The 26,776-nt window shown below is 52.4% G+C and overlaps 3 protein-coding genes across 3 annotated transcripts in view; 2 read left to right on the forward strand and 1 right to left on the reverse strand.

Annotated features, from left to right (window-relative positions):
- The first annotated feature begins 1,622 nt into the window (after nucleotides 1-1,622).
- Nucleotides 1,623-6,809, forward strand: Gchfr (GTP cyclohydrolase I feedback regulator). Its single transcript, XM_028885929.2, has 3 exons — nucleotides 1,623-1,729; nucleotides 4,162-4,256; nucleotides 6,371-6,809. The coding sequence occupies exons 1-3, from the start codon at nucleotides 1,694-1,696 to the stop codon at nucleotides 6,492-6,494; spliced, it is 255 nt and encodes an 84-aa protein (XP_028741762.1). The 5' UTR covers nucleotides 1,623-1,693; the 3' UTR covers nucleotides 6,495-6,809.
- Nucleotides 6,810-6,930: 121 nt separating this feature from the next.
- Dnajc17 (DnaJ heat shock protein family (Hsp40) member C17) overlaps nucleotides 6,931-26,776 on the reverse strand; it is a 33,530-nt gene continuing 13,684 nt past the window's right edge. The window contains 11 exon segments of the mRNA XM_028885966.2: nucleotides 6,931-7,121; nucleotides 13,943-13,992; nucleotides 13,995-14,052; nucleotides 14,509-14,589; nucleotides 15,058-15,135; nucleotides 15,678-15,721; nucleotides 16,166-16,262; nucleotides 16,502-16,587; nucleotides 18,121-18,208; nucleotides 18,468-18,526; nucleotides 18,753-18,822. Coding sequence (XP_028741799.1) covers nucleotides 7,002-7,121; nucleotides 13,943-13,992; nucleotides 13,995-14,052; nucleotides 14,509-14,589; nucleotides 15,058-15,135; nucleotides 15,678-15,721; nucleotides 16,166-16,262; nucleotides 16,502-16,587; nucleotides 18,121-18,208; nucleotides 18,468-18,526; nucleotides 18,753-18,822 — 831 coding nt within the window. The 3' untranslated portion in view covers nucleotides 6,931-7,001.
- Nucleotides 8,360-10,832, forward strand: C4H15orf62 (chromosome 4 C15orf62 homolog). The gene is made up of 2 exons (XM_028885968.2): nucleotides 8,360-9,172; nucleotides 9,244-10,832. The coding sequence occupies exon 2, from the start codon at nucleotides 9,490-9,492 to the stop codon at nucleotides 10,018-10,020; it is 531 nt and encodes a 176-aa protein (XP_028741801.1). The 5' UTR covers nucleotides 8,360-9,172; nucleotides 9,244-9,489; the 3' UTR covers nucleotides 10,021-10,832.

Raw genomic sequence — 26,776 nt, forward strand, 5'->3', positions numbered from 1 at the left:
AACCCTGTCTCAAAATAACAACAACAACAAAACCCAAGACAAACAAACAAACAAACAATTGAGGTTTAGGGTCCGTGGAGATGGCTGGGTGGGTAAGATACTGGCTGCCAAGCCTGACAACTTTAATTTGATCCCTGGGATCCACATTGTGGGAGGAGAGAACCAACTCCTGAAAATCGTTTAAGACCTTCCCGAGTGAGTCATGACAAGGCACGTGAAGACACAGACTCATGATAAATACGTTGCATTTCTAGGACTCCTAAAGGTTTTGAGGATCTGGTTATAAGCTTATCGATCATTTCCGAGTCTTCTTTCATGAAGTGCCTAGTCAAGTCGGTTGCTGTTGTTGTTCCTATTGGTTCTTTCTGTTGTTGGTTTGTGGGCTCTGTTTGCTGTTTGTTTTCGCTTATTTGATCTTGGTTTGTGGTTGAGACAGATTCCTCCCTCCGTGTCTGTCTCTGTGTCTCTGTCTCTCTCTGTCTTTCTGTCTTTGTCTGTCTGTCTGTCTCTCTCTCCCCCTCCCCCGCCCCTGGTTTCCTTCCTGTTGCTGTGATAAAATACTCTGACAACAACTACTTAGGGTAGACAGACTCTAGCTCACAGTCCCCAAGGCGCGGCGGCATCAAGCCCCACCCTGCCTTGTGTGCTGCTGGGGATCGAACTCAGTGAACCATTGCGCCAGCTTAGCTACATGCCCGCCCCTGTGGGAGTTCTTTATAGGTCCTATGATGAGGCTTTTCTTTTTTCCCTCCCAATACTGGGGGTTGAGCTCTAAACATGGATGTGCCTTATTCCTCTAAGTTAAATCGTTGAGATTGAGAGAGCTGGTCCCGGGCAGGAAGGGACGATATAAATAAATTAGACCAGTTAGGTAAGAAGTGCAGGTTTCCAGGCCGGGGGCGGGGGTGTTCCAGCGTGTTTTGCTCTGCTTTGCTTTTTAGGGAACCAATCATAACGTGTCGATTGAGGAATGTTGAACTGTCAGCTTCTGGTGCATCTAGATGAGGGCGTGGACCAGCTGCCTGTGAACTCGACGCCCTCCCTTGGGTATCAGGTTCAGGGATCGCTTCGTCTCTGCCCCGGGTGCTACCCTGTGATCCGCGCGTGCTCTCGGCTCCCCGCAGGAGGACCCGGTTCCGCGCCCAAAGGACTGGCGGACTGGAGCCCAGCCAAGCGCGCGGGTGCTTCACAGACTTGATGTGCAGGGTCAAAGGCGTGCAAGGACCGACCCTCAGCCACACTGAAAATGACAGAGCCCGGGACGCGGGACGGCGCAAGGACCTGACACTCGCGTCTAGCCTAGCCCCGTGCACTTAAGTTCTCCGGGGACGCGTCCTGGTAAAGACACGCAGTCCCCGCGTCCCTTTGGCTGCAGCCGGGTCCACAGCGCAGTTTTCGCCCTGCACCACTGTAGGGACAGGCGGGAACCAGCAGGCATCCGCCAGGACTTTGGAGCCTGCGCGTGGAGGTGTTGCAGGAAGAGGGCAAAGGGGCGACAGGAGCCCTGGCCGCCACGGCCACAGCTGCTGGTGGAGTCGGCCGGGACACACCCGCCTCCTCATCTCCCGGGCGGCGGGACCGCGACGCGCGCTCCTGATTGGCCCGCGCGGTGGCCGCACCGCCGCCAAGCGCCGCCCGCGGCCAGAGAAGGGAGTAACGGGACTGTGGTCACCGGCCGCCCCAGCCACGCACCATGCCCTACCTGCTCATCAGCACCCAGATCCGCATGGTGAGTATCCGGCGTGGGTGACTGTGACAGTCCCTGGTGGCCCCGGCAACCCCCCCTGCCACGCCCCCCGCGGCGCGGACACTGAGTAGAGTCAGGCGGCTGGGTGGGCGGGGAGCTCCGCGGAGACACCAAAGACCGGCTTCACGAGTGCTGCAGCCAGGGCCGGAAGGAAGGCAAAGGCAGGGCTAGTTCTGGAGCGCAGAAAGAACTCCGAGCTTGAGAGGGAGGAGAGGGCTAAAGGCGACCTCGGGAGAGCACCACGCGGGAGTCTGCGGGAGTCTGAGGTCATCCTTCGGTGCAGCTTCCTCACCTGGGAGTTGGGGAAAGGTACTGTACTGGATGCCTCAGAAGCCCCTTTGTAACTTTCAAAGGATACATGATGCCCCCTCCTGTAGTAGAATATTATTTTAAGGTGTGTTACTTTTGTTTATGTTGCATTTGTTTAACTCTGTGAAGCTGTGTTACGGTGCCTGTGTAAAACACCTGATGGTCTTTAATAACGAACTGAACGGCCAATAGCTAGGCAGGAGAAAGGATAGGCAGGGCTGGCAGGCAGAGAGACTATATAGAAGGAGAAATCTGGAAGACGAGAGGAGATCTAGGAACCAGAGAAGGAGGAGGACTCCAGGGGCTAGCCACCCAGCTACACAGCTACATAGCAAGCCACAGAGTAAGAAACAAAGAAAGGAAGAGAAAAGGAAAAGCCCAGAGGCAAAAGGCAGACGGGATAATCTAAAGCATAGAAAAGCTGGCTAGAAACTAACCCAAGCTAAGGCCAGGCATTCATAATTAAGAAAAAGCCTCCATGTGTGGATTTATTTGGGAGCTGGGTTGGCGGGCCCCCTAAAAGAGCAAAAAACCTCCAACAATACTCTCTTCCAGGGTTCCAGCCCTGGGTGCATGCCTATAGCTCCCACAGGATGAAGCAGGAAGGGTGGGCTCATCATAGAGCAGGAGAGGTCTTGGCAGTGCCCGAGGTTTGAGAACCTGTACAGTTGTTAAAATATGGATTGCTGGGCACTTTCCCAGACCTTCAGAAACTCCGGAGAATGTGGGAATCCAAGCTTGGAAATGTCCCCCTCAAATAGTAATTCTTCTTTTAATTCTTATCTTTTTTTTTTTCTTTCTTCATGTAGCCTAGACTGGCCTCAAATTTGTTATGATTGGAGGCTGGTCTTGTTTCTCAAGTGCTTCGATTACAGGCATGTCCCACCAGGCTTGGCTCTCTGAAATTATAGTTTTATTGATAAGCAATGCAACCAAAGCATTAATTGGTTGAAAGCACACGATTTAATGTCTGTGAGGGTTTCTGTTTTTAGTATATTCAGAGCTGTGCACCATCACTAGAATCAATTTAACATGTGTCCATGAGCTTTAACTACTAACTGTACATTTGTCTGTGTGTTCTCCCAAGCCTGGCTGCTTTCATGTCCATGTTTTCAAAGTCCATTGATGCCTTCTCATGTCTCAGGATGTCTTTCCTGCCAATAGGAGTCTATCGTAAGGCTACACCACCCTTTTTTTTTTTAAAGATTTATTTATTTATTGTGTATATAATGTTCTGCCTGTGTGTATGCCTCCAGGCCAGAAGAGGGAACCAGATCGCATTACAGATGGTTGTGAGCCACCATGTGGTTGCTGGGAATTGAACTCAGGACCTCTGGAAGACCAGCCAGTGCTCTTAACCGCTGAGCCATCTCTCCAGCCCCCCCCCCTTTTTTTTTAAACAAGAGTCTCACCTTGTAGCCCAGGCTGCCCTTCAAGCTAGCTTCCTCCTCTCTTCACCACCTTTTCCTATTGGAATTACAGGCTTGCCATTTTTTTCTTTCTTTCTTTTCTTTTCTTTTTTCTGAGACAGGGTTTCTCTGTGTAGCTTTGGAGCCTGTCCTGGAACTCACTCTGTAGATCAGGCTGGCCTCGAACTCACAGAGATCTGCCTGCCTCTGCCTCCCGAGTGCTGGGATTAAAGGCATGCAGCACCACCGCCAGGCTAAGACTTGCCACATTTTACTTCTGTGCTCATCAACTGACAAGCACTGCAAGGTGTCCTCACCTATATAGGAAGTACATATATATAGTTCATATATAGGAACATACAATGGGCTTTTGTTTGTTTTTCATTTTGGTAGTGGTTATAAATTGGCAAGTTTGCATGCCTCTATATAAATTCTCATGTGGACAGGTGTTTTCGTTTCTTTCATTCTCCAGGTGATGCCAATACACAGGACACATGGCTGGTGGCATCTGGCCTGGAGGTGCCAATAGGCAGCAGTCTAGGAAGTCAGGGAGGACCCACCCTGCTCCCCTCTTAGCTTCGCCCCTCCTCCACTGACCTATGGCTTCCTCGGGGCCGTGGGGAGGGGAGAAGGAGGAGGAGGACTGCCCGCTGCAGCCCAGCACCAGCTAAGCAGCTACTGTGGCTTACTTTGCAGGAGGTGGGCCCCACCATTGTGGGTGATGAGCATTCGGACCCGGAGCTGATGCAGCACCTAGGAGCCTCAAAGAGAAGTGTCCTGGGAAACAACTTGTAAGAAGTGGTACCCTCCAGCATCTTCCTTCTCCCTCCCAGTGCCTCCTCCTGCCTTGCCCTTCACATGATCATCAAGCCTTGCCCTTCACATGACCATCAAGCCTTGCCCTTCACATGACCATCAAGCCTTGCCCTTCACATGACCATCAAGCCTTGCCTTTTGCACAACCATCAAGTCTTGCCCTTTACACGACCATCAAGCCTTGCTCTTTACACAACCAAGCCTCTTGTAGAGCTTGCTTTCATCTCTCGTCCCCCACAGGGCTCTAAGCCGAGCGAGGGAGTTTCCCACAAGCCCCTAGCCTTCCTTCCCAAAGCAGCTCATCTTTAGTGGAAGTCTAGGACAGCCTGTCCTGAGTCTGGGGCTCTGGGAACGAGCTGTTCTTGCCTTGTCCTTTCCGCTCTAAAGTGGATCCCATCAGCAAAGACAAAGCTTTGGCTTTAAGGGCTGGTTGAGTCCCAGAGCCCAGCCCCAGAAATAGAGCAGGACACCTGGGACCTCCTTCCAGCTCCTGGCTGCCTGGCATTTGGCCGTTTCCCTCAGCATCCTCCACATCATCTGTGTCTAAACACCACCACTTCCCTTTCTGCTTCCTCACCCTATGTCCTAGTGTTCGGTTGCTATGGACACCATGACCAAGGCAACTGTCTTAGACTTCTACTGCTGTGAAGAGACAGTGTGACCCAAGACAACTCTTAGAAAGCATTTGATTAAGGACTTGCTTACAGTTTTAGGAGATAAGTCCATGATGATCACGGTGGGGAGAAGGCACCATGAAGGCAGGTGCTGAGCAGTAGCTGAGAACTTTATATCCTGATTTGCAGGTAGCCGTCGAGAGAGAGACACTGGCTGGGCACTGGCTTTTGAAACGTCAGAGCCCACACCCAGTGACACACTTCCTCCAAGGCCATACTCCCAATCCTTCTCAAACAGTTCCGCTCCCTGGTAACTAAGCATCCAAATATATGAGCCTTTGGGCGCTCTTCATTCAAGCCACCACAGTAACTTATAAAGGAAAGCATTTAACTGGGGACTTGCATTGAGTGGGCCCATGACCGTCATGGCGGGCGCATGGCAGCAGGCACGCAGGCAAGGCACTGGAGTGGTAGCGGAGAGCTCACATCTGATGCACAAGCAGGAGGCAGAGACCCTAGGCCTGGAGTGGCCTTTTGAGAACTAAAAGCCCACCTCCAGTGACACACCTCCAACAAGGCCACAGTTTCCAATGCTTCCCCAAACAGGACCAAACATTCAATTATACAAGCCTGTGGGGACCACTCATTCAAACCAACACACCTTCCCTAGTGGGGGGGGGAACACCAAGTGGGTTCACTGATCCTCAGAATTGCCAGTCCCAAGTGCAAGAAGGGAAGAGAAGACAATCAGATCCCAGCCCCTTGATCAAAGCAGGGAGGAGCCAATTCCATCTCTTTCCTCATCTGCTTCAGGATGCCAAGCTTGGGGTTTGGGTCCCTTATCCACTTCATGTTCTTTTTTTTTTTTTTTTTTTTTTTTTGGTTTTTTGAGACAGTTTCTCTGTGTAGCTTTGCGCCTTTCCTGGAACTCATTCTGTACACTAGGCTGGCCTCGAACTCACAGAAATCCGCCTGCCTCTGCTTCCTGAGTGCTGGGATTAAAGGCGTGCGCCACCACTGCCCGGCCGCCTCATGTTCTTTACAATTCAAGGGAAATCAAGCTTTCTGCACCAGCAAAGGACCCATGGACCCAGGTGCTGACCTGATTTGCTGCTCCAGGATTGCAGGGCAGCTAGAGAGAGGCCTGAGTTCCTGAGGAGGGCAGACAGCCTAGTGGGGTGCTTAGACTAACACACAGCAGCTCTGAGGCTATCCTGGGGTCTGCTCTTTACGGCAGGCAGAGCTAACCAGCCTGTTTCCTCACGTATCAAATGGATCAGTAATGGCACCTTCGTCAGACTAGGGAGAATAAAACCAAGTGTGTAGCAAGGGGCAGAACAGAGAATGAGCACTTAGCCTCTCAGCAGGCAAGCGCCCAGCAGACAGGCCAGGCTCTGAGGAGACACCAGCTTTGTGGAGGTACCTGCACGGTGTGGTGTCTGTCTCCTCACACCGCTCTCCTGGTTTCTTCACAGTTATGAATACTATGTCAACGACCCTCCTCGCATAGTGCTGGACAAGCTGGAACTCAAGGGCTTCCGTGTGCTGAGCATGACTGGGGTAGGCCAGACGCTGGTGTGGTGCCTGCACAAGGGCTGACCTGGGGGAGCTGACCCGTGTGACCACCATGTGCCCTGACCCCCGATCCTTGCAACATTGTCTGCCCCGCCCACTTTCCTGTCCGCTTCCTCATCCAACACCGACGGGCTGTGAACGGCCTAAGGAACCTTGCTCCAGTCGGCTGGGCACAGCAGGCCTTCTCCTGGTGCTTTCAGCTCCCACAGCTAGAGGCCTGACCCTGGCTCTTGCTCTAGGCCATGTGCTGAAGGCAGGCTACCCAGAGAACACTCCCTGGATCCTGCACAGCTAGTCCAAGCCAATAAAATGCTCTCATGAGTGGATGGATGTTCCTCAGCTTTGTTGTGTAGTGACTCTTGAAATGTGACATTCTTTACTGCTCTGTCCCTATCCATGGATGAAGCCTTGGCCTGAGTGAAGCCCTCTCAGATAAAGCCGAGCTCAAGACGAAGAAAAGTAGACTTTTTTTAAAAAGTTTATTGGTGATGATTCAGAAAAGGGTGTGGGGTGGGGGAGCCGGAGCCGGGGCTACGTGGGCTGCCCCTCATCTTCCTGCTGCATCTGGGCGATCAGCTGCTGGCGCTCAGCTGCCTGGCGCATGCGCATCATGACAAGACTCTCATAGTCCCTTTCTGACACCACTGAGCCCTGGGGACAGAAGGGACAGAGAAATCAGGCTAGCAGGACCCAGCCCCACAGATGACTCAGTCTAGGGCCCAGATAGAGCCAAGTCTTAAAAAGGGCAAAGGAAGGACCCAGACATCTTGGATTCCAACTCCTCCAGGAGCCTTCAGAGAAAGCAGGCCTGTGCTCCCAGGCTGCTTGCTGCTCCATCAGCTCCCCCAGTCTCCCTTTACCCAGGACGCCCCAACTATCTCCACCCTGCTCATGAATCACTTCCCCGTGCGCTGGTCTGGTCCTCCCACTTCACTTCCTCAGCCCTTTATCTGACACTCTCTCTCCACCATGGCTTCAGCCTGGCAGGGTTCCAGCAGAGGAAGATGTCTGAGGTACAGGGGTCCCCAGGCTCAGCTGCTGGACACACCAGAGCACCCCCACCTGCTGTGGTCTGGCTCCTGCTGAGGGTCCACAAGGGGGGCGTGCACAGCCTCAAAGGGCCCCACTCTGGATGAGAAAAGCTAGCCCGAGTCCAGCTTGCCTCCGAAGACACAAAGCCAGGCTAGTGTAGGGCAGGGCCCGTGGCTTTCTTTATGATCTTGCTAGCCATGCAGGGGACTGAGGAGGGGCACACGTTAGTACCCCAAGGACAACAGGCAGCCGCCAACGGGCCAAGGCTGTGAAGTGAAGCAGCCCTAGAGCAGAGCAGCGTACCGCCAAGCCCACAGTCTGCGGGGCCAACGGATGACTCAGACCCTTCCTCCCTTAGCGCAGCTGGAGCTGCGTACCACGTACGACCCCACAGCTGGTAGAGGGTGGGACAGCCAGCGAGGTGGGCACAGAGGCAAGGCAGGGCAGCGTTCGCAAGTGTGGTGGCCCATCTGCAACAAAAGGGCCGTGGACTCCGGCTGGGGGCGGCCACACTGGTGCCCTCCCACCGCAGAGGGCTGGGAAGTCAGCGACCCGGGAAATAACACGGGAGTGGCTGAAGTTGGGCTGCCGGGCCCTGGCTAACTTGTTTGTAGTCGGGGTGCAGGTAAACAGGAAGTGATACCCAGTCTGGCCCCCTGTCCTTACACCTCCCCCACCCCTAGGAAGAGCCCTTACCAGACACCCTCCCCGCAACCACTGGCAATCCACAGCAGCCAGGGGTACGTCCTGGACCCCTCTACAAGGGGGTCCCCAGATGAGGCGCACAAGCCCGAGAGAAAGGACTGAGCACCACAGGAGCAGAAGGGTGCTGGCCTTCTGGGGTGAAGAGGGGACTGAAAAACTGAGCGGCCACACTGATGTCCCGGCTGTGGGCTGTGCGGAGGGCACTGCCCCTCCCCCAGTTCGTACTGCTCTACCTCGAGGACGACTTCAAGTCACCGCTGGCATGCCCCCAGCACCCGGGAGGAGCAAGCCCTTTACAGGCATGGGGCTGCTCCCTGTTAACACACCCTCCACATCCTTCCCCACCATTCCTGTGGCCTGGCTAATGAGGGCCTGTCAGCCAGCCCAGGGGCTGAGTCACCCACACCGGCAGCTCTCCTCTCCTCCTTCCCCGACAATTGCTCCAAAAGTTGCCTTTCAACTTTTCTACTGCCTCCCTGGGCTCTTCTTCCCAGAGACATCTGGGGCTAGGGAGCCAGACAGGCCTGCGGGGTCACAGCGGTGGTGGCTTTGACTAGAAAGGAAGTAACCTGGTGACGCACCAGGCAGGGCTGTCCCCAGACCAGTCCCCAGAGGAATCTGAAGCGTCCCACTGCCCTGGGGTGTTGGTCACAGCTGCCCCAATCCCAGCCTGCGGATGCTGCAATTACCTCAGAGCATGAAACCAGCTTCCCACCTGACTGAGTCAGCTGAAAAGAAAACATCTCTACCACATGCTGGCACAACAGCCAAGCCACTAATCAGAGTCCCCAGATGCTGGCAGAGAGCACAGTCCTACACCGGCCAGGAGATCGGCACACGCCAGGAACCACCTGAGACAGGGACAGGGACGGGCCAGCTGCCGCCTGCCTCTAGGAGTGCATGCTCCCTCCGGAGGTCCAACCCTGCCCACCAAGCCCCAGCCCCGTGGTATCCTGCTCTGCTCTGTAAGTACCGCTGCTGCTTCCTTTGGTTTTTTGCCACACGCCGATCAAGTAACCAGGCCACTCTTACCCAGGTGGGAACCCCTCCCAGCACTCGGATCTCCCAGACACAATCTCCCTCCTGCTAGTCCTGTCTCACCGTGATCCAAGACGCAACAAGACAGAGGACCACGCTGAGCAGAAATCCCCGGCCGCTAGCCCTTGAGGGGTGGCTCCCTGGTTCCTGGCCTCCAGCACTCTAGGAAATGGTCACCAGCTGCTGCTGAGCCCCTCTGTGGGGCTTCTCAGATGCCAGACCTGCAGGCTGACTGAGGAGGTCCATGGAGACTTGGCGGAAAGGTTCCTTCCGCAATGCCTCCTTCTTCAAGAGACTAACCCTGGGGCGGCCGCGGCCCCGACTCCGGCGGCAGGGCAGCATACTCAGCCAGGCCAGCACTGCTGCTGGTGACCATGAAGAGTACAGCAACCGAGAGGTCATCCGGGAACTGCGAGGGAGGCCAGATGGCCGGCGTCTGCCCTTGTGGGGGGATGAGCAGCCCCGAGCCACCCTGCTGGCCCCACCCAAGCCCCCACGTCTCTACAGAGAGAGCTCCAGTTGCCCCAACATTCTGGAGCCCCCAGCAGCCTACACGGCTGCCTACTCGGCCACCCTGCCCTCAGCAATCTCCCTGACAGGCCCCCTCCACCGGGGCTCAGAGGAGGACCTTGTGGACACTCCCCATTTCCCGAGGACACCTACTCCGGACCTCAACGACCCTTTCTTTTCCTTCAAAGTGGACCTGGGAATTTCACTTCTGGAGGAAGTTCTAGAGATGCTAAGGGAGCAGTTCCCTGGTGAGCCCCACTTCTGACTCGGTGAGGGCAGAGAGAACTGTGGTGACTGGAGCCTGGGGACCCAGGGAAGGAAGGCACAGTGTGGATTAAGGAGCAGGTGGAGACAGAAGCCACAGTTCAGCCTGCCCTCTGGCTGCTGACCAGTCCTCCAAGGCACCCAGAGTGAAGGGACCGACGCCGGCTGGGAATCTATGGGGTCACTTTCTGGCAGGCGCCCTGAAGGAAGCTGGAAAGGTCTGGAAAAGGAAACCACACCTGCAACCACAGGAACCGGTCAGAGGTCAGTGGAGAGACAGGGTGGCATGGGCGAGTCAGGGAGCAGGACTCGGACTGGGCTGCTCTAAAAGCCACCACCACCAATCACAGGACACGTCTAGGAAGAAGAATCTAACTGAGACTAAGAGAAGAGAGGGGAGGCCAGACACTTACCACTTACTTCATGGGATCGTTTGATTTAACTGAAGTACAAACAATTGAAAGTTCAGTTCCAGAGGCTAGAGAACCGGCTCAGTGGTAAAGTGTCTGCTACACAAGCAGGAAGGCCTGAGTTCAGACCTCCAGTATCCACAGAGAGGAGCTGGGCAGGGGTGCCGGCCCGCCTGCAATCCAGCGTGCAGGATGCAGACACCAGGGGTCCCCAGGCAGGCTGGCTGGCTAGACTAGTCAGATTGACAGACTCCAGGTCCAGCAAGAGCCTCTGCGTCAGTAATGAAAAGTGGGAAGCAATCAAGGAAGATACCTAACATCAACCTCAGACCTCCACTTGTGCACACACGGAAGGAGGGAAGGAGAGAGGGAAGGAAGGAAGGAAGGAAGGAAGGAAGGAAGGAAGGAAGGAAGGAAGGAAGGAAGGAAGGAAGGAAGGAAGAAGAAGGAAGGAAGATAAATTCAGTTTCTTTTCACCCTAGCCAATTTTTGTTTGTCTCTTATTTAGTGAGGGTGGCCTTAAACTTATGACCCTCCTATCTCCACCTCCTGCTGCTGGGATTACAGGCGTGTGTCACCACACCCAGTTCCTTAGGTGGTGCTGGTGATCAAACCCAGGACTTCATGCATGCTGAGCAAGTACTCCACCAAAACGAGCCACATGCCAGCCCTCTAGCCACATTTTAAAGATGTTTTTAAACATTATTTTTAATTGTGTACACACGTACACACACACACACACACACACACACACACACACACACACACACACACACACGCAAGTATACACAGATGCCTGCAGAGGCCAAAGATGTTAGATGCCCCCAGAGCTAGAGTTACAGGCAGTTGTGAACCACCTGATATGAATTGCTAGGAATTGGACTCGGGTCCTCTGGAAGAGCAGTATGTGTTCTTAATTGACGAGCCATCTCTCCAGCCCACTGAGCCATATTTTAAATCAACAGCCACACCTGATTCATGGCTACCATACTGGACGACAGAGCATAAACATTGACATTGTTAGACCAAGTCCACTGGCTGGTGCTGGCCAGACACTAGTGTGGAAACGTCAGAAGTGTGGATAAGGAAAGGAAGAAATGCAGGAGGGGCTGACAGAGCAGGTGAGGCCAGCAGAGGAGAAAGCAGGGGAAATACCCAACAATCATTAGCAAAATAGAGAGCATGAGACTCAAGCTGCCCACAGATCCCAAGCAATCCCTATGAGGGAGGAAGCAGCTCCAGGAACCAGCAGCTTGCAGAGGAGTATTCTGGAAACTCCCACAAGTATTCTGTGTGGGGCCTCTGGGAAGGGCTGTGAAAACAGCAGCCTTCCTTCCCAGCAGAGGGGATGACTAGGTCAAGGAAAGGACCATGCACCAAGAGGCTCCAGCATCCTCCAACAGGCCTGTGGAGTTCGGCCTCATCCCAAACGGACCAACGCTGCCAACTGCGTTACTAGCCAGGTCTGTGGCTTGGCCACATCTGAATCCAGAACCAGAAGCACTGGGCCATGTGGGTCTGGCCCCAGCCACTCCAAGTGTGAAGGAGGGTAGAGGGAAGCTGTGCCCAACCTGCCTCCGCAAAGCCACATCTATGAGGTCTCTTTCCTGCTCCTGTGCAGACGTGCCCAGCTGAGAGGCTCCTCTGCATACAGGGGCAATGAATAAAGGTTTTTCTAATACAACCTACAGAGTGTGACCTGGAATGTGGAGTGCTGAAACTGAATAATAGAAGCTTCTTTTGTTTTTCGAGACAGGGTTTCTCTGCGTGTAGCAGTTCTATCCTGGAACTCTCTCTGTAGCCCAGGCTGGCCTCACAGAGCCACAGAGCTGAAGCCTGCCTCTACCTCCCGTGTGCTGGGATTAAAGGCGTGCGCCAGCACCGCCCAGTGGTAGAGGCTTCTTTTAAGTCAAGATCCTGAGCTGGCCTAGACCAGCTCATGTCCCTCCTCTCTCCAGGGTCTGGGACACTGTGGTGGTTTGAGTGAGAACGGCCCCCACAGACTCATCTCCGTCTGAATGTTGGTGCCTAGTAGGCCGCACTATTTGGGGAAGATTAGCAAGTGCGGCCTTGCTGGTGGAGGTGTGTCACTGGGGGTGGGCTTTGAGGTTTCAAAAGCTCATGCCATTCCCAGTTAGCTCTCCCTCTGCCTTGTGCTTATCTCAGCAGATAAGCTCTCAGCTACTGCTCCAGCATCCTGCCTACTGCCATACCCCGTACCGTGATGATCATGGACTCTATAACCTCTGGAACCATGAGTCCTCAAATTAAATGCTTTCCTTTGTAAGCTGCCTTACGGCGATAGCAAAGTTACTAAGACAGCACACTCCCCAGAAGCTCCCAATCTCTCAGGCAGGTATAGGGACAGGTACCCAGGCAGAGACCCTGGACATGCCAGCAGGTACCCAGGCAGTTCAGAGGAGGGAAGCGCCAGGAGCTCCTGCCTCCAAAGCAATCATCCCTCCAACAGAGTGACCGGGAGCCCACGCCCCAACCTCTGCAGTCAGGCTAAAAATCCTGGACCATGAAGGACAGAGTGAACACAAGCCTCTGTGGAGTTGTAAGGACGAGGAAGCGGCCCGGGGCCCACGGGAGCGGGAAGGTGCACTCTTGGCCACAAGTGCAGCAGCAGGTTCAACATGGGACATGACGCTCTCTCTAGAGGAGATGTGCTCGTCAAGAGTCAGTGGGAGTGGGATGCGGAGACACCTGCCTTCTGGCCTCTTCACCCCACACTAGGTTGCTTAATCTCCAAATCCTTTACCCCATGACCAAGAGCAAACAGACAGAAGCCCTCTAGGCAGGGAGGAGAGCAGGGAGAAGGGTAAACAAGGCAAACTTTTTTCTTTTCTTTTTGATTTTTCAACAGGGTTTCTCTGTGTAGCCCTGGAACTTACTCTGTAGGCCAGGCTGGCCCTGAACTCAGAGAAATCACCGAGAGTTGGGACTAGAGGCATGCGCCACTATGTCTGGCATGGGCCAACTACTGTGTAGCTCTGAAGGTGTACTTTAGTGGTAGCATGGGGGTTAATTATGAGCAGGACCCTGGGTTTGATCCAGTGCCAGAAAAAGACAAATAAAAACAGAAAAGAAAAAACTGCCAGGTGGTGGTGTATGTCTGTAATCTCAGCATTCAGGAGGCAGAGGCAGGCAGATCTCTGAGTTTGAGGCCAGCTTGATCTACAGAGGGAGTTCCAGGACAGCCAGGACTGTTACACAGAGAAACCCTGTCTCAAAAAAAAAAAGAAAGAAAGGAAGGAAGGAAGGAGGGAGGGAGGGAGGGAGGGAGGGAGAGGGAGGAGGGAGAAAAAGAAAGAACCTAGGATAGGGTCCTCTGGTATCCCAGAGAGAAGAGGGATGAGCAGGGAGTCAGCCCTCCTACATGGGCTGGTGAACCCACCCACCCCATTTTACTCTCATCTGGACTTGGGAAGAAAGGACCCGAGAAAGTGGAAGCTGAAGAGGGTCCCAGACCACAAGCAGACCCCGGGGGGGGGGCTCCTGGCTTTTTACCTTTGATAATCCTGTGTCCCTCAAGTCCATTGTGCCCTGGGGCTGTCCTCCAACCAGGAAATCTTCAGAGGGTTGTCCGCCAGGCCCACTTCATTCCTGACGGCCAGCTCCTGCCAAACAGAGTATCCAGTCTCTGTCCATCTGACCCAGCTCTAAGGGGCTCTTTCTACCCCCATAGAAAGACTAAACCAACATTCTAGTCTTCCAAGCAGATCTAGGCAACCTCAGCAACCTGCAAACAACACTATGCTCAAGTTCGGGCTCTTGTGGGAGAGTGGAGGAGATACACCTTCTGAGTTGGAGAAACAAAAAAGAACATTCAGGGGGGAGGCCATGCCGGGGCAGGGGGGAGGCCATGCCGGGGCAGGGGGGAGGGTGCGGTATGGAGCCAGCCAGAGTGAAATAAGTCAGAGCATTCTTGAAGCCAGGAGACCTTTGGGGAGATCCAACTCTCCAGCTGGCCTAAAGACCCACTGGCAGTGGGGGCACCTAATTGGGAGGGCCTGTAATACTGAGCCCCTGTCCAGAATGACAAGACTTGCCAGTGGCCCCCACACAGCACTCACCGCGGCCCTGACAGTTGCAAACTCCACTATGGCGTTGCCTGCCTTCTTTCTGGAAAGTACCAGGTTGAGAACCTCTCCATACTGCGGGGGTAAGAGAGGAAGTAAAACTGGACACACAGCGTGGCCCATTATGCTACAATCCAACCCCGGAATTGTTATTATGAGGGACCCAGGGAAGCAAGGTTGGAGAGATTTAGCTGTTCCCATTTCCCAAGGTATACAGGACAGTAAAGGTGAGGTGGACAGAGCACCGAGACCCAGGCGAGTACACAGCACAGCTGTCTCGACTCTGGGAGCAGGGAAGAGGAGGAGCTTTTGTTCCAGACAGCCACCTCCTCTCCCCAGCACATCCCCCTACACCCTGAGCCTCGAGGAAAGGGCTAGGCTTAGGCAGGGAAGGGAAGCTGGCCAGAGGGGCACATGCTAACTCAAGTGACGAGAGAACGGACCCATGGTGACCAGACAGACAAGAAAGGAGTGGGTAGCAACATTAATGAAGTCCAGGGGCATCCGAGATGACGGGAGGTGGCGGGGGTTAGCAGAGTGTACCTTTTGCAAAAGCCTCAGCAGGACGTCTCTGGAGTAGCCACCTTGGGACTCATCCTCCTTCCCGCACTTCCACTTTAGCTAGAAAGAGAGCACCACCGTGAACCACACCAGACCTACACGTGAGCCTGCCGCTCTGAGCAGCACCCTGCCGCTCTCCAGGCTCTGGCAACTTAGACTATCCACTTTGCCGCCGCTTGTAGAAACTGAGAGGGAGGCGGCATGATCAGTCTTATGGGCACTTTGTACACTATGAGAAGCCATCTCAAGTAGACGTGGTGGCGCACACCTTTAATCCCAGCACTCAGAGACAGAGGCAGGCAGATCTCTGAGTTCGAGGCCAGCCTGGTCTACAGAGCGAGTTCCGGGACAGCCAGGGCTACACAGAGAAACCCTGTCTCAGAAAAAAAGAAAAAAGAAAAGAACCCATCTCAAAGGGCTTCTGAGGATGTCTTGCCCACAGCAGCCACTGTTACAGCCCCGGTGGGACAGGCTCTGAGAGACAGTCCTAGGGTCCTGCCGAGCATGCCGGAAGGTCGCAACAGTGGTGCTGGTTTCCCACAGGAAAGCGCCTGTTCTTGCTGAGAACGACTGTGCTGGGATTGCAGATCCCACAGACTGACCTTTAGTTTGGGGGTTCCTTTGCCTTCAGTATTTTCTGTTCTTCCTAAAAATATTGGGAAAAGAAGAAAAGTAAAATTTCAGAGAGTCCAAGGTCTCCCTGGTAAAAGGTTTGGTGGAGAAGCTGGATACAATCCCATCCCATCCCTGGGTAGCCTGCTCAGCCACTTCCTGAAGGTCATCTGTTAGCTCTCTCAAATGAAAAGCTGGGAACACATCGTCGGAGCCAGGGGCAAAGACACAGACCATTCAGTTCCACTGAGGCCAAGTACCCCAAGGCTTTTCCCTCTGCTTGGGACTGAGACTTGTAAAAAGCACACAGGCTCCCACAAACTGGTGTGTCAGAGTAGGACGCTGTGGCGCACCATGGGGTATTCACAGGGTTCTGGCAGGCGGAAGCTCTATAACCCTCCATGAAGTGGCCGGCATGGCCATCAATAGCATGAGGTGCACTGCCCTGGAGGAGACACAGGAGAGCGTGCACCCTCACCTCGCAGCCTCTGCTCACGGTCCTGGCGGATCTGCTCCTGGATCAGCCTTTGCTGCTCCTCCAACTGACGGGAACCCTCTTCTCGAAGGCGTGCGATCTGCAGGGCAGGGGAGCGGAGGGGTGACAATTCTGTGCAGATCCAGCTCCAGGTTGGCTCACCTTGTAAAGGTCCCTGGGAGGTTCCACCTGCGAGCTAGGGCTCAGCAACCTGTAGGTGGCACAAATCACCCAGCTCCCACAGAAGACAGAAAGAGCAAGCTCTCCCAAGACAGCAGCTACTCAGGTCCCTCCCCCTCCAGCTGGATGACCCTCAGGTCAGTGGGGCTGGGTGCTCACCTCCTGCTCTAGTGCTGTGGTGCTCCGGCTCTCCTCCTCTTCCTCACTCCCCTGGGCCTGGGCCTGCCGCTCCCGGGCCTCCAGGTCTAGGCACAAGGGTGGTTGGTCCGATTTCTAGTCTGCATGTCTACTACGGCCTGAGCCCACCCCAGCTCCAGCTGCCTCCCCACACCTCAAACAGCACCAGCACCAAACCCCACCTGTCCTCTTGCTGTGTCTACACAAACCCAGTTACTAAATTACACTGCAGAGGGACACACGGAGAAGAGATGTGGGCTGCAGCCAAGCAGCATGGGAAGAGTTAAAACAGCTCACACTGACCAAGCAGGTTCTCTCCACCAAGTGAGCAGAGGACAGGTGGGTGCCGTGTCAGCACCCAGGGCCCTGTGTCAGAGATGCCCGTGGGTGGAGCTGCCAGCCTCTCTCTGTCACTGTGGTTTGGCACCACAGCCTGACCTGGGCGGTGCCTCCCATCACTGATCTCAGGTCCTCCCTGTCTCCTTCCTCACTCTCCTCTGCCAAGCGTCACTGTGGCCACAGTTCCAGCGGCCTCTCCTCAGACAGGAAGATGGGGGCGGGTATACTCCCACACTGGTATACTCCTCCACACCCCAAGCCCGTGCCAGGCAGCTGCTGTACAAACCTTCTCTCAGGCCCAGGGCTCACTGCTCTCCTCCCTGCCTACTTTAATACCTGGAATTGGCATCCCCCTGCCTCTCATCCCAGGTTTGGCCTTGTCCACGCTAAGCAAGTGTTCTAGCACTAAGCTAGGCCCTGGCCCATTTGTGTGTTTGGTAAATTCATTAAAAATGATTGAACTGGGGCCCGTGAGATGACTCCGCGGGCCTAGTCTCTAGTGCCAGCGAAAAAAAAAAAAAAAAAAAAAAAAAAAAAAAAAAAAAAAAAAAAAAAATGCCAGGCGGGAGGACTTGAGTTCGGTTCCTGAACCCACAGGGTGGAAGGGAGAGAACTGGCCCCTGCGAGGCGTCTTCCGACCCCACAAATGCTCCATGGCAGGCACGTGCAGACTCACACACTGAACAAAGAAACGTAAAACACACTTTACAAAACTGAGCTGTATTTTGCTCCCTGGAGCTCTGGGGAGCTTCCCAGAGTGGAGGCTTGGCAGGAAGAGGCTGGAGTGGGTGGGAAGGAGGCAGCCTGGACTGGAGGTGAGAACTCACGGCATTCAGTGGGAGTGCCCACTCAGGCAGCTTCTGGACTTCAAAGACAGTTACTATTATTTTTTTGTGTGTGAGTGTTTCCTCTGTCTGCCCTGCCTGCATGCCTGGTACCTGCACGTGTCAGGAGAGAGTATTAGATCCCTGCAACTGGAGTTCCAGGCAGCTGTGAGCTGTCACGTGGCCGCTAGGAATCGAACCCAGGTCCTCTACCTGAGCAACAAGTGCTTTTAACCCCCAAGCTACATCCCCAGCCCTAATTTCTTAACTGTAATAGTAAACCCCTTAACTGATATCATTCCTGAGAGTACCTTTAGGACCCAGCCTCCTGAACAGTTTTGCCAGGACCTGGGCAAAGGCCCCGAGAAGAAAGGTGAGGGAGACTGATGGCCAGGGCCCAGGGAAGCCAGAGGCTGGCCAGCCTGAGCAGTCACCTACCCAGCTTCACCTTCTTCCTTTTCTCATCGAGCCTCTGGGTCCTCTCTGCTGCCTGCTTCTTGGCTTTCCTCACCTTGTCATATGCAGCCTGGGGAATGGGGAGGGCAAGATGACAGAGCAGAGTCAGCCAGAGAAAAGGAATCTTCCTGCCCTCAACCCAGAGTCATCAGGATCGCCGGGGCTCGGACGGCAAGTACTGGACCACGAGGCAGAGGGTCGAGGGCTCTCACACCCCAGCCAGTTGAACCAGCCTCTGCTCGGCTCCCGAGATGCACGAGGCTGGGGCATTCTAGACCACGGCAGTCTCTGTCACTGGGCACAGTTCAGTTGAAGGAGGCGCCACTTACTCTGGCCGCAGCATCTGTGAGCACCTCCAAGGCCTGGGAAAGCTGGTGGAAGAGTTCCGCTACGCACAAAAACAAAGAGGAGAGAACGGATGGAGCTGGACAGGGGTGGTCGTGTCTTCCTCAGGGGAGACGTCAGAGGGGCCAGCACCAGCACACGGCAGGCCGACAGGGAACGGTAAGGACACGACTGGATACCCCTACCATGTGAAGCCAAGCCCACAGCACAGACACAGGGCTAGGTCGGGTGGGCAGGCCCCTTCCTCCCCAGGTCCTCGAGGGGCTCACCTGCTCTGGGGTTGTCTGGATTTTTGTCTGGGTGGCAGGAAAGTGCTTTTTGTCTGTATGCCTTCTTCACCTGGAAGAGTCAGACAACATCATCATCAGTCACCCTCCCCGAGGGACAACAGGAAGTCCTTCCCAAGACATGTAGTGATCAATCCCCTGCCTCCTACAAGAGGCCCTGGCTCCCTTTTCACAGCCACCATGACACTGTAACAAAGAAGGTGAAGGCCAAGGAGGCAGCTGGTTCTAGCAGAGCGCTCAGGCTCATCCTTTGACCCTGGTCTCACGAGAGCCACTAGCAAAGAGCTACTAGACACTCTTGGTGGCCATGGAAGCTGCGCCGACCTGTCTGAAGGAAACTAAAGCTGCTGAGCTTCATCATTACATATTTGTTTATTTTTAATTTATCCTGTGCTCCTGTGTGTGCTTGTATGCCATAGTCAGGGGACAGCAATGTGGAGTTGGTTCTTTTCTTCCACCGTGTAGGTTCCAGGGATGGCAGAGAGAGAGACAGAGACAGAGAGAGAGACAGAGAGAGGGGAAAGAAAAAGTCACTGGCCACTTTTTCGCCATTTCTCTGACCACTCAGGTCCTTACCCTGATATCAGACTCCTGAGTTTTTACTGATAAAGAATGATTAGGAAAGCACTTCACTGGAGGGACGGCTCAGTGGTTAAGAGCATTTGCTGCTCTTGCAGAGGAGCTGGGCACCCGCGGTTGCTCACAACCTTCTATTTCTTTCTTTTTCGTGGATATGGTGCCCTCTTCTGGCCTCCACAGGCACTGCATGCACCTTGTGCACAGACACACATGAAGTTAAAACACTCACACATAAAACAAAAACAAGAAAAAACCAACAGCTACCAAGAGGTTCTTTCACACAGGGCCTGCTTAGACGGTTCCAGTAACGTGGTGCAGTCACACAATCTGCCTCGGAGGTCTCTGCCTCTACCTGTGCTCTGCACAGGTCGCCTGCTGCTTAGACTCCTGGAGGAGCAGCTCAACACTCCGGCTTCCCGGCTTCTCAGAGGGAACTGATAGCACGTCTACAATCAAGTTAGCTAAATAAGGACTTCAGAGGCAGGAGAGAGTCGCCCAGGCAGGTTCCTGACTCAAACTACCTCCAGTAACGGGGCCAGGATCTCTGGGGTTGTGCTGCCACCCTCTGGCCTCAGCCAGCCCCACACCCACACCTGCCAGGGCTAGCGTGGCTTTCCAGATGGAGCCTGAAGAGACAGGAGGCCTTGGGCAGTGAGGGAGCAGACGTTCCTCCCCGTCCTTCCACCTTCCCAATTGCCTACTTATGCACACCTCAGACCACACGGCTCACTACCCCAGCTCTCCTCTTTGAAAAGTACAACTACTGGGCATGAAGGCTTCACATCTGTAACCACAGCCACCAGGACCCAGAGACAAGAAACCTGGAAGCTCTGGACGGAGACGAGGCCACAGATGAGTCTCAACACGTCTCTCCTCCAAACCCCATAGGAGGGTAAAGAGAGACAGCCTGCTAGGTCATCTCACTGTGCAGATGTCATCATGAACTCTGGTTCCACGCCAGTCTTCCTCGCCCTGAGCCCGCAGCTGCATCCCGTTTTTATGTCGTTTTCTTGAGACAGGGTTTCACGACGTTCCCCTAGCCGGCCTGGAATTCGCTATGTAGACCAGGCTGGCCTTTAATTAGCAAAGATCAACCCAACTGTTTTCTAAGTGCTGGTATATTTTAAGGCCCTTTATCTGTTGGTTTTTCCTGTAAGTGAAACACCACAAAATGTGTAAAGGAGCTGGCACCTGGCTGTGGAGGCACACACCTATAATTCTAGCACTAGAGAGGCAGAGGTCACTCTACAAAGTGAGACCCTGTCTCAAACAACAACAACAACAACAACAACAGACAAACATAAGTTATGACTAATAACAAGAAAAAATTTGGCCTCACACACAAAAATTAAAAGCTATTTTTCAGCTATTAGTTCTCAGGTAAAAAGGGATATTGGGGGGTGAGATGGTTCAGGGGTTAAGAGCACTGTTGTTCTTGCAAAAAACCCAGGTTCAGTTCCCAGCACCCATTGGGTAGCTTACAACTGCCAATGGTAGCTAACTCCAGTTTTAGGGGACTCAACAGCCTTTTTGGCCTTTGCACTCATTTGGTACACATACATATACTCAGATGTTCACTTAAAATAAATACTCAAACCTTTTCAAAAGAAATTTACAAGGACAGTATTTGATATTGGACCATAGAACTGGATCCTCAGACCTAAGCAAGGGCCTTCATCCTCCTCTTCCTCTTCTTTGGAGACAGGACTTCATATATACCACATTTCCCTAGAACTTACTTCATAGCAGAGGCTAGCCTTGAACTCCTGGTCCTCCTGTTTCTACTTCCCAAGTGCTGATTAGAAGCATGCATCACCAAAGCCAGCTTGCTTTCATTGCTTTTTCGGTTTAGTTTTTAAAAACTTTTTTTAAAGATTTACTTTTAGGGACAGAAGAGCTGGCACAGTGCTTAAGAGCACTCAGCACCCAGAGAGCAGTTGACAGACATCTGTAACTCCAGGTCCGAGAGTCTAGAGCCGTAGTTGGACTCCACAGTACTAGGCACACATCAGCACACAGACATACACATAGGCAAAACACTTACACAGAAATAAAAATAAATAAAATCTTTTAAAAAAATACTCTTTGTTTGTTTGTTTTTTGTTGTTTTTGAGACACGATTTCTCTGTATAGCCCTGGCTGTCCTCAAATTCAGAGATCCACCTGTCTCTGCCTCCTGAATGCTGGGATTAAAGGTATGCACCACCACAGCCTGGCATTTCTTTTTATTTTTCAAAGTGTGTGTAGGGGTGTGTGTGTGTGTGTGTGTGTGTGTGTGTGTGTGTGTGTATGTGTGCGCGGGCGCGTCAGGACTGCCCCTCTCCCCCTACAGACACAGTTGAAGGAGTTACAGGCAGCTGTGAACCACCTAACATGAGTGCTGAGACTTGAATCCGGGCCCTCTGGAAAACCTGTACGTGCTCTTAACTGCTGAGACATCTCTTCAGCCCCCTTAGACTCTAGAATCTAGAAAGTCATACAATATCTCTAAACGCTGCTGTTAATTTATATCATTATTCATAACAGAAAGTAAAAACCGTTTAAATTCCCAAAGAATAAAAACAACAACTAGCTGGATGGTGGTGGTGCACACCTCTAATCCCAGCACTCAGGAAGCAGAGGCAGATGGATCTCTGTGAGTTCTGGTCTACAGTGTGAGTTTCAGGACAGCCAGGGCTGTTACAGAAAAACAAAGCAGCAGCTAGTGCTTACAGACAGGCCTTTCTAGTGCTTTCCATGAGTCCACCCCTTTAGTCCCAAAGGACCCCTTGAAGGCACACGTGCACCTGTGTGCTGCTGAAATGCCACCCATTCTCCACCAGCTGGAAGGATGCTAGGGTACAGTTTGGTATGGGTATACCAAGAAAGGAAATGAAGCAAGAGTTCTAGAGAAATTATAAGTCCATGAAAAAGTTTTGAGGTGATGAGGGATGAATGCCAGTACTTTCCAGAGTACAGAGTGATTCTGGACTGCAAAGAACTTTTTTGGAGCCGGGCAGTGGTGGTGCATGCCTTTAATCCCAGCACTTGCGAGGCAGAGGCAGGCGGATCTCTGTGAGTTCAAGGCCAGCCTGGTCTACAAAGTGAGTTCTAGGACAGGCTCCAAAAGCTACACAGAGAAACCCTGTCTTGAAAAACAAAAACAAAAACAAAACAAAACAAACAAAAAAACCCCACCATGGACAGCAACAAAAATCCCTACTGTAGATATTATTACCCTCATGTAACAAATGAAGAAATGGGTATAATGAGGACTTTATACAGTATATATAGAGTTATATATACTGAAAATTCATCAGCAAAAAACATGCAGTTACTTTACTTGACAAAACCTATTCTAGCTGGAGATATAACTTAGTGGCAGAATGCTTACCTAGCATGGGCAACCTTGAGTTCAATCCCCAGGATCACACATACACAAAATCTACTCCAGTGAAACACTAATGACTCCCAGCCCCTTCGTTCCTTTTACCCCTACCAGATAAAAATTTAAAAATATTCATGAAAAGGGTTATAGTTGGTATTTACTTTCTATAATGAGTTTAAGTAATAAAAGAAAAAAACTTAAATAAATAAGACCTTCTTGCCACACAACTCTAAGAGGCAACATGTTTCAGCAAGAGAAGGTTCAAGAATTGTGGCAGATGTATTTTCAAATTCAGAATCTTCCTTACACTAACAGCAAGACTTTAGACAAATCACTGACTTTCACTTGAACTTGGGCTCTAAAGTGCCCACCCCTTAGGCTACTGGAGGGGTTAAAGGAAACAGTATGACACTCCACACAAGTTCCTAAACCTAAAGATGGTGTGTGGGCACATCCCTGAGATCCTGGCATCAGAGAAGCTGAAGTGGAAGGATCAAGAGTTCAGGGTCACCCTACACCGAAGAGCAAGTTCAAGGCCAGCCTGAGCCAAATGAGACCCTGTCTCCTAAACAAACCAAAAGCTGGTGTGGTAGCACACACCTTTGATCCCAGTACTCAGGAGACAGAGGCCAGCCAGGGCTACAGAGTGAGATAATGTTGAAAACCCAAACAAGCAAATAAACAAACAAACAAGCCCCCAAACCTCCTCTTCACCCAATCCTTGACAGAGTAAGTAAGCCACTCCAGCTGACTAGGAACATGACAACCTGCAGGGACTCCAGGAGTGGACCCAGCATACAGGTGATCTCAATCTGAATGCTCTGGGTGGGCAGGAATGGGTTCAAGTCTGCTGGAGATGGTCCCAAAGTTCAGTCTATGGCTGGCCCCAGGAGCTCTGAAATACTCTAACCAAAAAAGTAGAAAGCTGAGGTACACAGCCTGAGATCTACCAGTGTGGCCATGAACCAACTGCCACTGCTCAAGTATGTCTTTCTGGATTAACTAGTTATTACTGTATTTAGCTGCTAAGCCTGCCCTGGGCAGAGCGCCATCTTCAGTTGGAAGCTGGAAGGCTAGTTTTGACTTTGAACCAGTTGGCCTGGACTTTGGTGCTTTCTTGCAAACTGGATCCCGGCTCTGTCCAGCCCTCCTTACACGACTGGTAGCTGAAGAATTTGTCACCAGGTAAACATAACTCTCTGAAAGCCATGTGGTGGTCTCAATTCTCAATGTCGCTACTCAAGCTGGACCTGGTGGCCTTCAGAGGCTGAGGCAGGGGATTAAAAATTCAAGGCATAGTTGGGTATCATGGTTCATGCCTTTAATCTCAGCACTCAAGAGACAGATCTCTGTGAGTTCCAGGATTCAGAGCTACATAGTGAAGCAGGCAGGTGGGGGAGAAGGAATAAAGCATCAATAACACTCAGCCCACCCACCCCCAAGCTCCTGTAACTGGTTCCACCAATCACAGCAGAGCAGCGGAGGTGACCACAAGCTGGAGCTCTGAATACCTTCAGGGTGCTTTGCCCCAGGCACCCCGCAGGGCCTCTGACAATCTTCCTGTCTCCAGTTTCACCTCTTCAGGGGAACTCCTGACTCAGCCAGAAAAGCAAGGGCTGAGGGCTCCCATAAATAGAAATAGCCATCATTAACTTAAAAGAAAGGTGCCCTACAAAGAACAGATCATTATTTTTTTAAAGGCGGCTGTCCTTTCTTGTAGTAAAACCTGGAGCCAGGTAAGTAAGAAGTACAAGTAATTAGAGCCAGCTCTCAAGAGCCAGGCCAACAGGCAGCACTCAGACAAGGACATACAGGGAGGGAGGGCGTGACAAGAGGGACAGAATGAACAGACCATCCATCCACTACCAGCCCCAGTTCAGCAATGGGAACATGCTGTGACCACAACCTAGGCACCTTTCTCCCCAAGCCGGGAGAGGCACACATCTGGTTCTCTTGCTAGCAGGGGTTAGGTTGCCTGATGTCAACACAGGGCTCACAGATCTAAGAATCCCCTCGGGAAGAGTTCAAACCTGAGCAACATCATGAGACCTGTCTCAAAAAATAAAACAAACAAGGACGGGAGAACTGGTTCAGCAGTTAAAAGCACTGGCTGATCTTCCAGAGGACCCAAGTTTGAATCCCAGCATCCACATATCAGCTTACAAGCCTCTAACTCCAGTTCCAGGGATCTGACTCCTTCTTCTGGCCTCTGTGGGCACCATGTATGCAAGTGATACACAGACATACATGCAGGTAAAAACTTCAATATACGTCAGGCGGTGGTGGCGCACACATGTAATCCCAGCACTCGGGAGGCAGAGGCAGGTGGATCTCTGTGAGTTCGAGGCCAGCCTGGTCTACAGAGCTAGTTCAGGACAGGCTCCAAAGCTACAGAGAAACCCTGTCTCGAAACACCCCCCCCCCAAAAAAAAAATCAATATACATATATACAGATAAAGTTGTTTTGTTTTGTTTTTGGAGACAGGGTCTTACTGTGTAGTTCTGGCTGGCCTGGAACTTTGTGTGTAGACAGGCTGTTCTTGAACTCACAGAAATCCATTTACCTCTGCCTCTGGAGTGCTGGGATTAAAGGCATGTGCCACCATAATACTTGACAAAATAAAATAAATAAATAAATAAATAAAACAAACCAACTAGGCATCGAGGCACACCCTTTCGATACCAGCACTTATAATGCTGAAGCAAAAGGACCAAAGGTCCAAGGCTGGCCTTGGCTACATACGGAGGCCACCATGGGCTAAAGACCTGGTCTCAAAAAACAAAACAAAGACAACTAATGAGCAACAGTCTCCTCTGCCTGAGATTGGTCACTATTATTCTTTTTGTCCACACAGAAACAATATGGAACCCCTCAACTGCATGGGCACTCAGGGACTGTGGACTACTCCCCTGGACACAAGTAGAGAAGCAGCCATCCCACAGCAGCCTGCTCAGCTCAGAGTCCCCAAATGGGAACCCACTGGCGGGCTTCAGATGATTCTTGGGGGCCTGGACCCCACACCAAGGTCTCTCTCATGCTATCCATGGCCCATGTGCAATCTCTTACTGCACCAGGAACAACTGAAGTGTGTGCTCGGCCTGGCTGGCCTTTCCAAAGCCTGGCCTCTACGGCACTCAGGAGCAGGCGTCCTCAGTCCATCTTCCCCTGCCTCTCCATCCCTTTCCTCTCTATGCCCCCTCTTCCTTTGGCCCTCCCAACCTCCTTCCTGGATGAGCTCTTCTTCTCCCTGACATGCTACCCTCTCCGCGGCCTCATCTCTTTCTCCCTACCTTTTCTAAGCACCTCAGTCTCAAGCTTGCATCCCAAACCTTTCTCACCTTCTTGCCTCAGGCTGTGGATTCCCAACCCCCAGATCCACAAAACACCCCGGTCTGGCTGCTCCTACTCAACCATTGCCTGCTGTCCCCCTCAAGCCCAGATCAAGAGCCATCCTGTCTGTCTCTGCCTCTCCTGGGGGTAGAACTCCTCTCTCGAAGCTCGGCATTCCCACAGCGAATTCATCATACCATCCCTTCATACACATGACAGGTTTCCTTCATAAACACACATGTACACACATAAATTCTACTGCTCAAGAACAGCAAGAGTAAAGGAAGGGACCGTACAAATGGGAAATTACTTTGAAAACTGCCTTAGCTGAAATGAAAACTGTGGTGTCCAACATTTCCTCAAGCCAACCAGCTCAGTTCACACCTGCTGGGCTCGCCAACGTCAGGTGGCTTTACTCACATGGAGTCAAGTCTCTGTCACTCATACGGAGATGGGGGATCTCTGGGGCCCACAGACCATCTCTGGTTGCCCTAATTGCTCCTGGAGTGCAGAGAGAAGAACGTTCAGGTCTGGGCAGGGGCTCTGCATTTACTAGCTGCCTTATGCCAGGCAAATCAATTAACCCCTTTGAGACTTGGTTTTCTCATCTATAAAGTGGAGTTAATAGTCCTTGCCTGCCTCCCAGCCTTGTTTTGAAGATCACATCAAATGAACTAGACATGGGAAAGCTCTCTGGTATCATATAAACGGGAGGTAGGCATCATTGTG

This window comes from Peromyscus leucopus, chromosome 4 (assembly GCF_004664715.2).
Source record: "Peromyscus leucopus breed LL Stock chromosome 4, UCI_PerLeu_2.1, whole genome shotgun sequence".
NCBI classification, from domain to species: Eukaryota; Metazoa; Chordata; class Mammalia; order Rodentia; family Cricetidae; genus Peromyscus; species Peromyscus leucopus.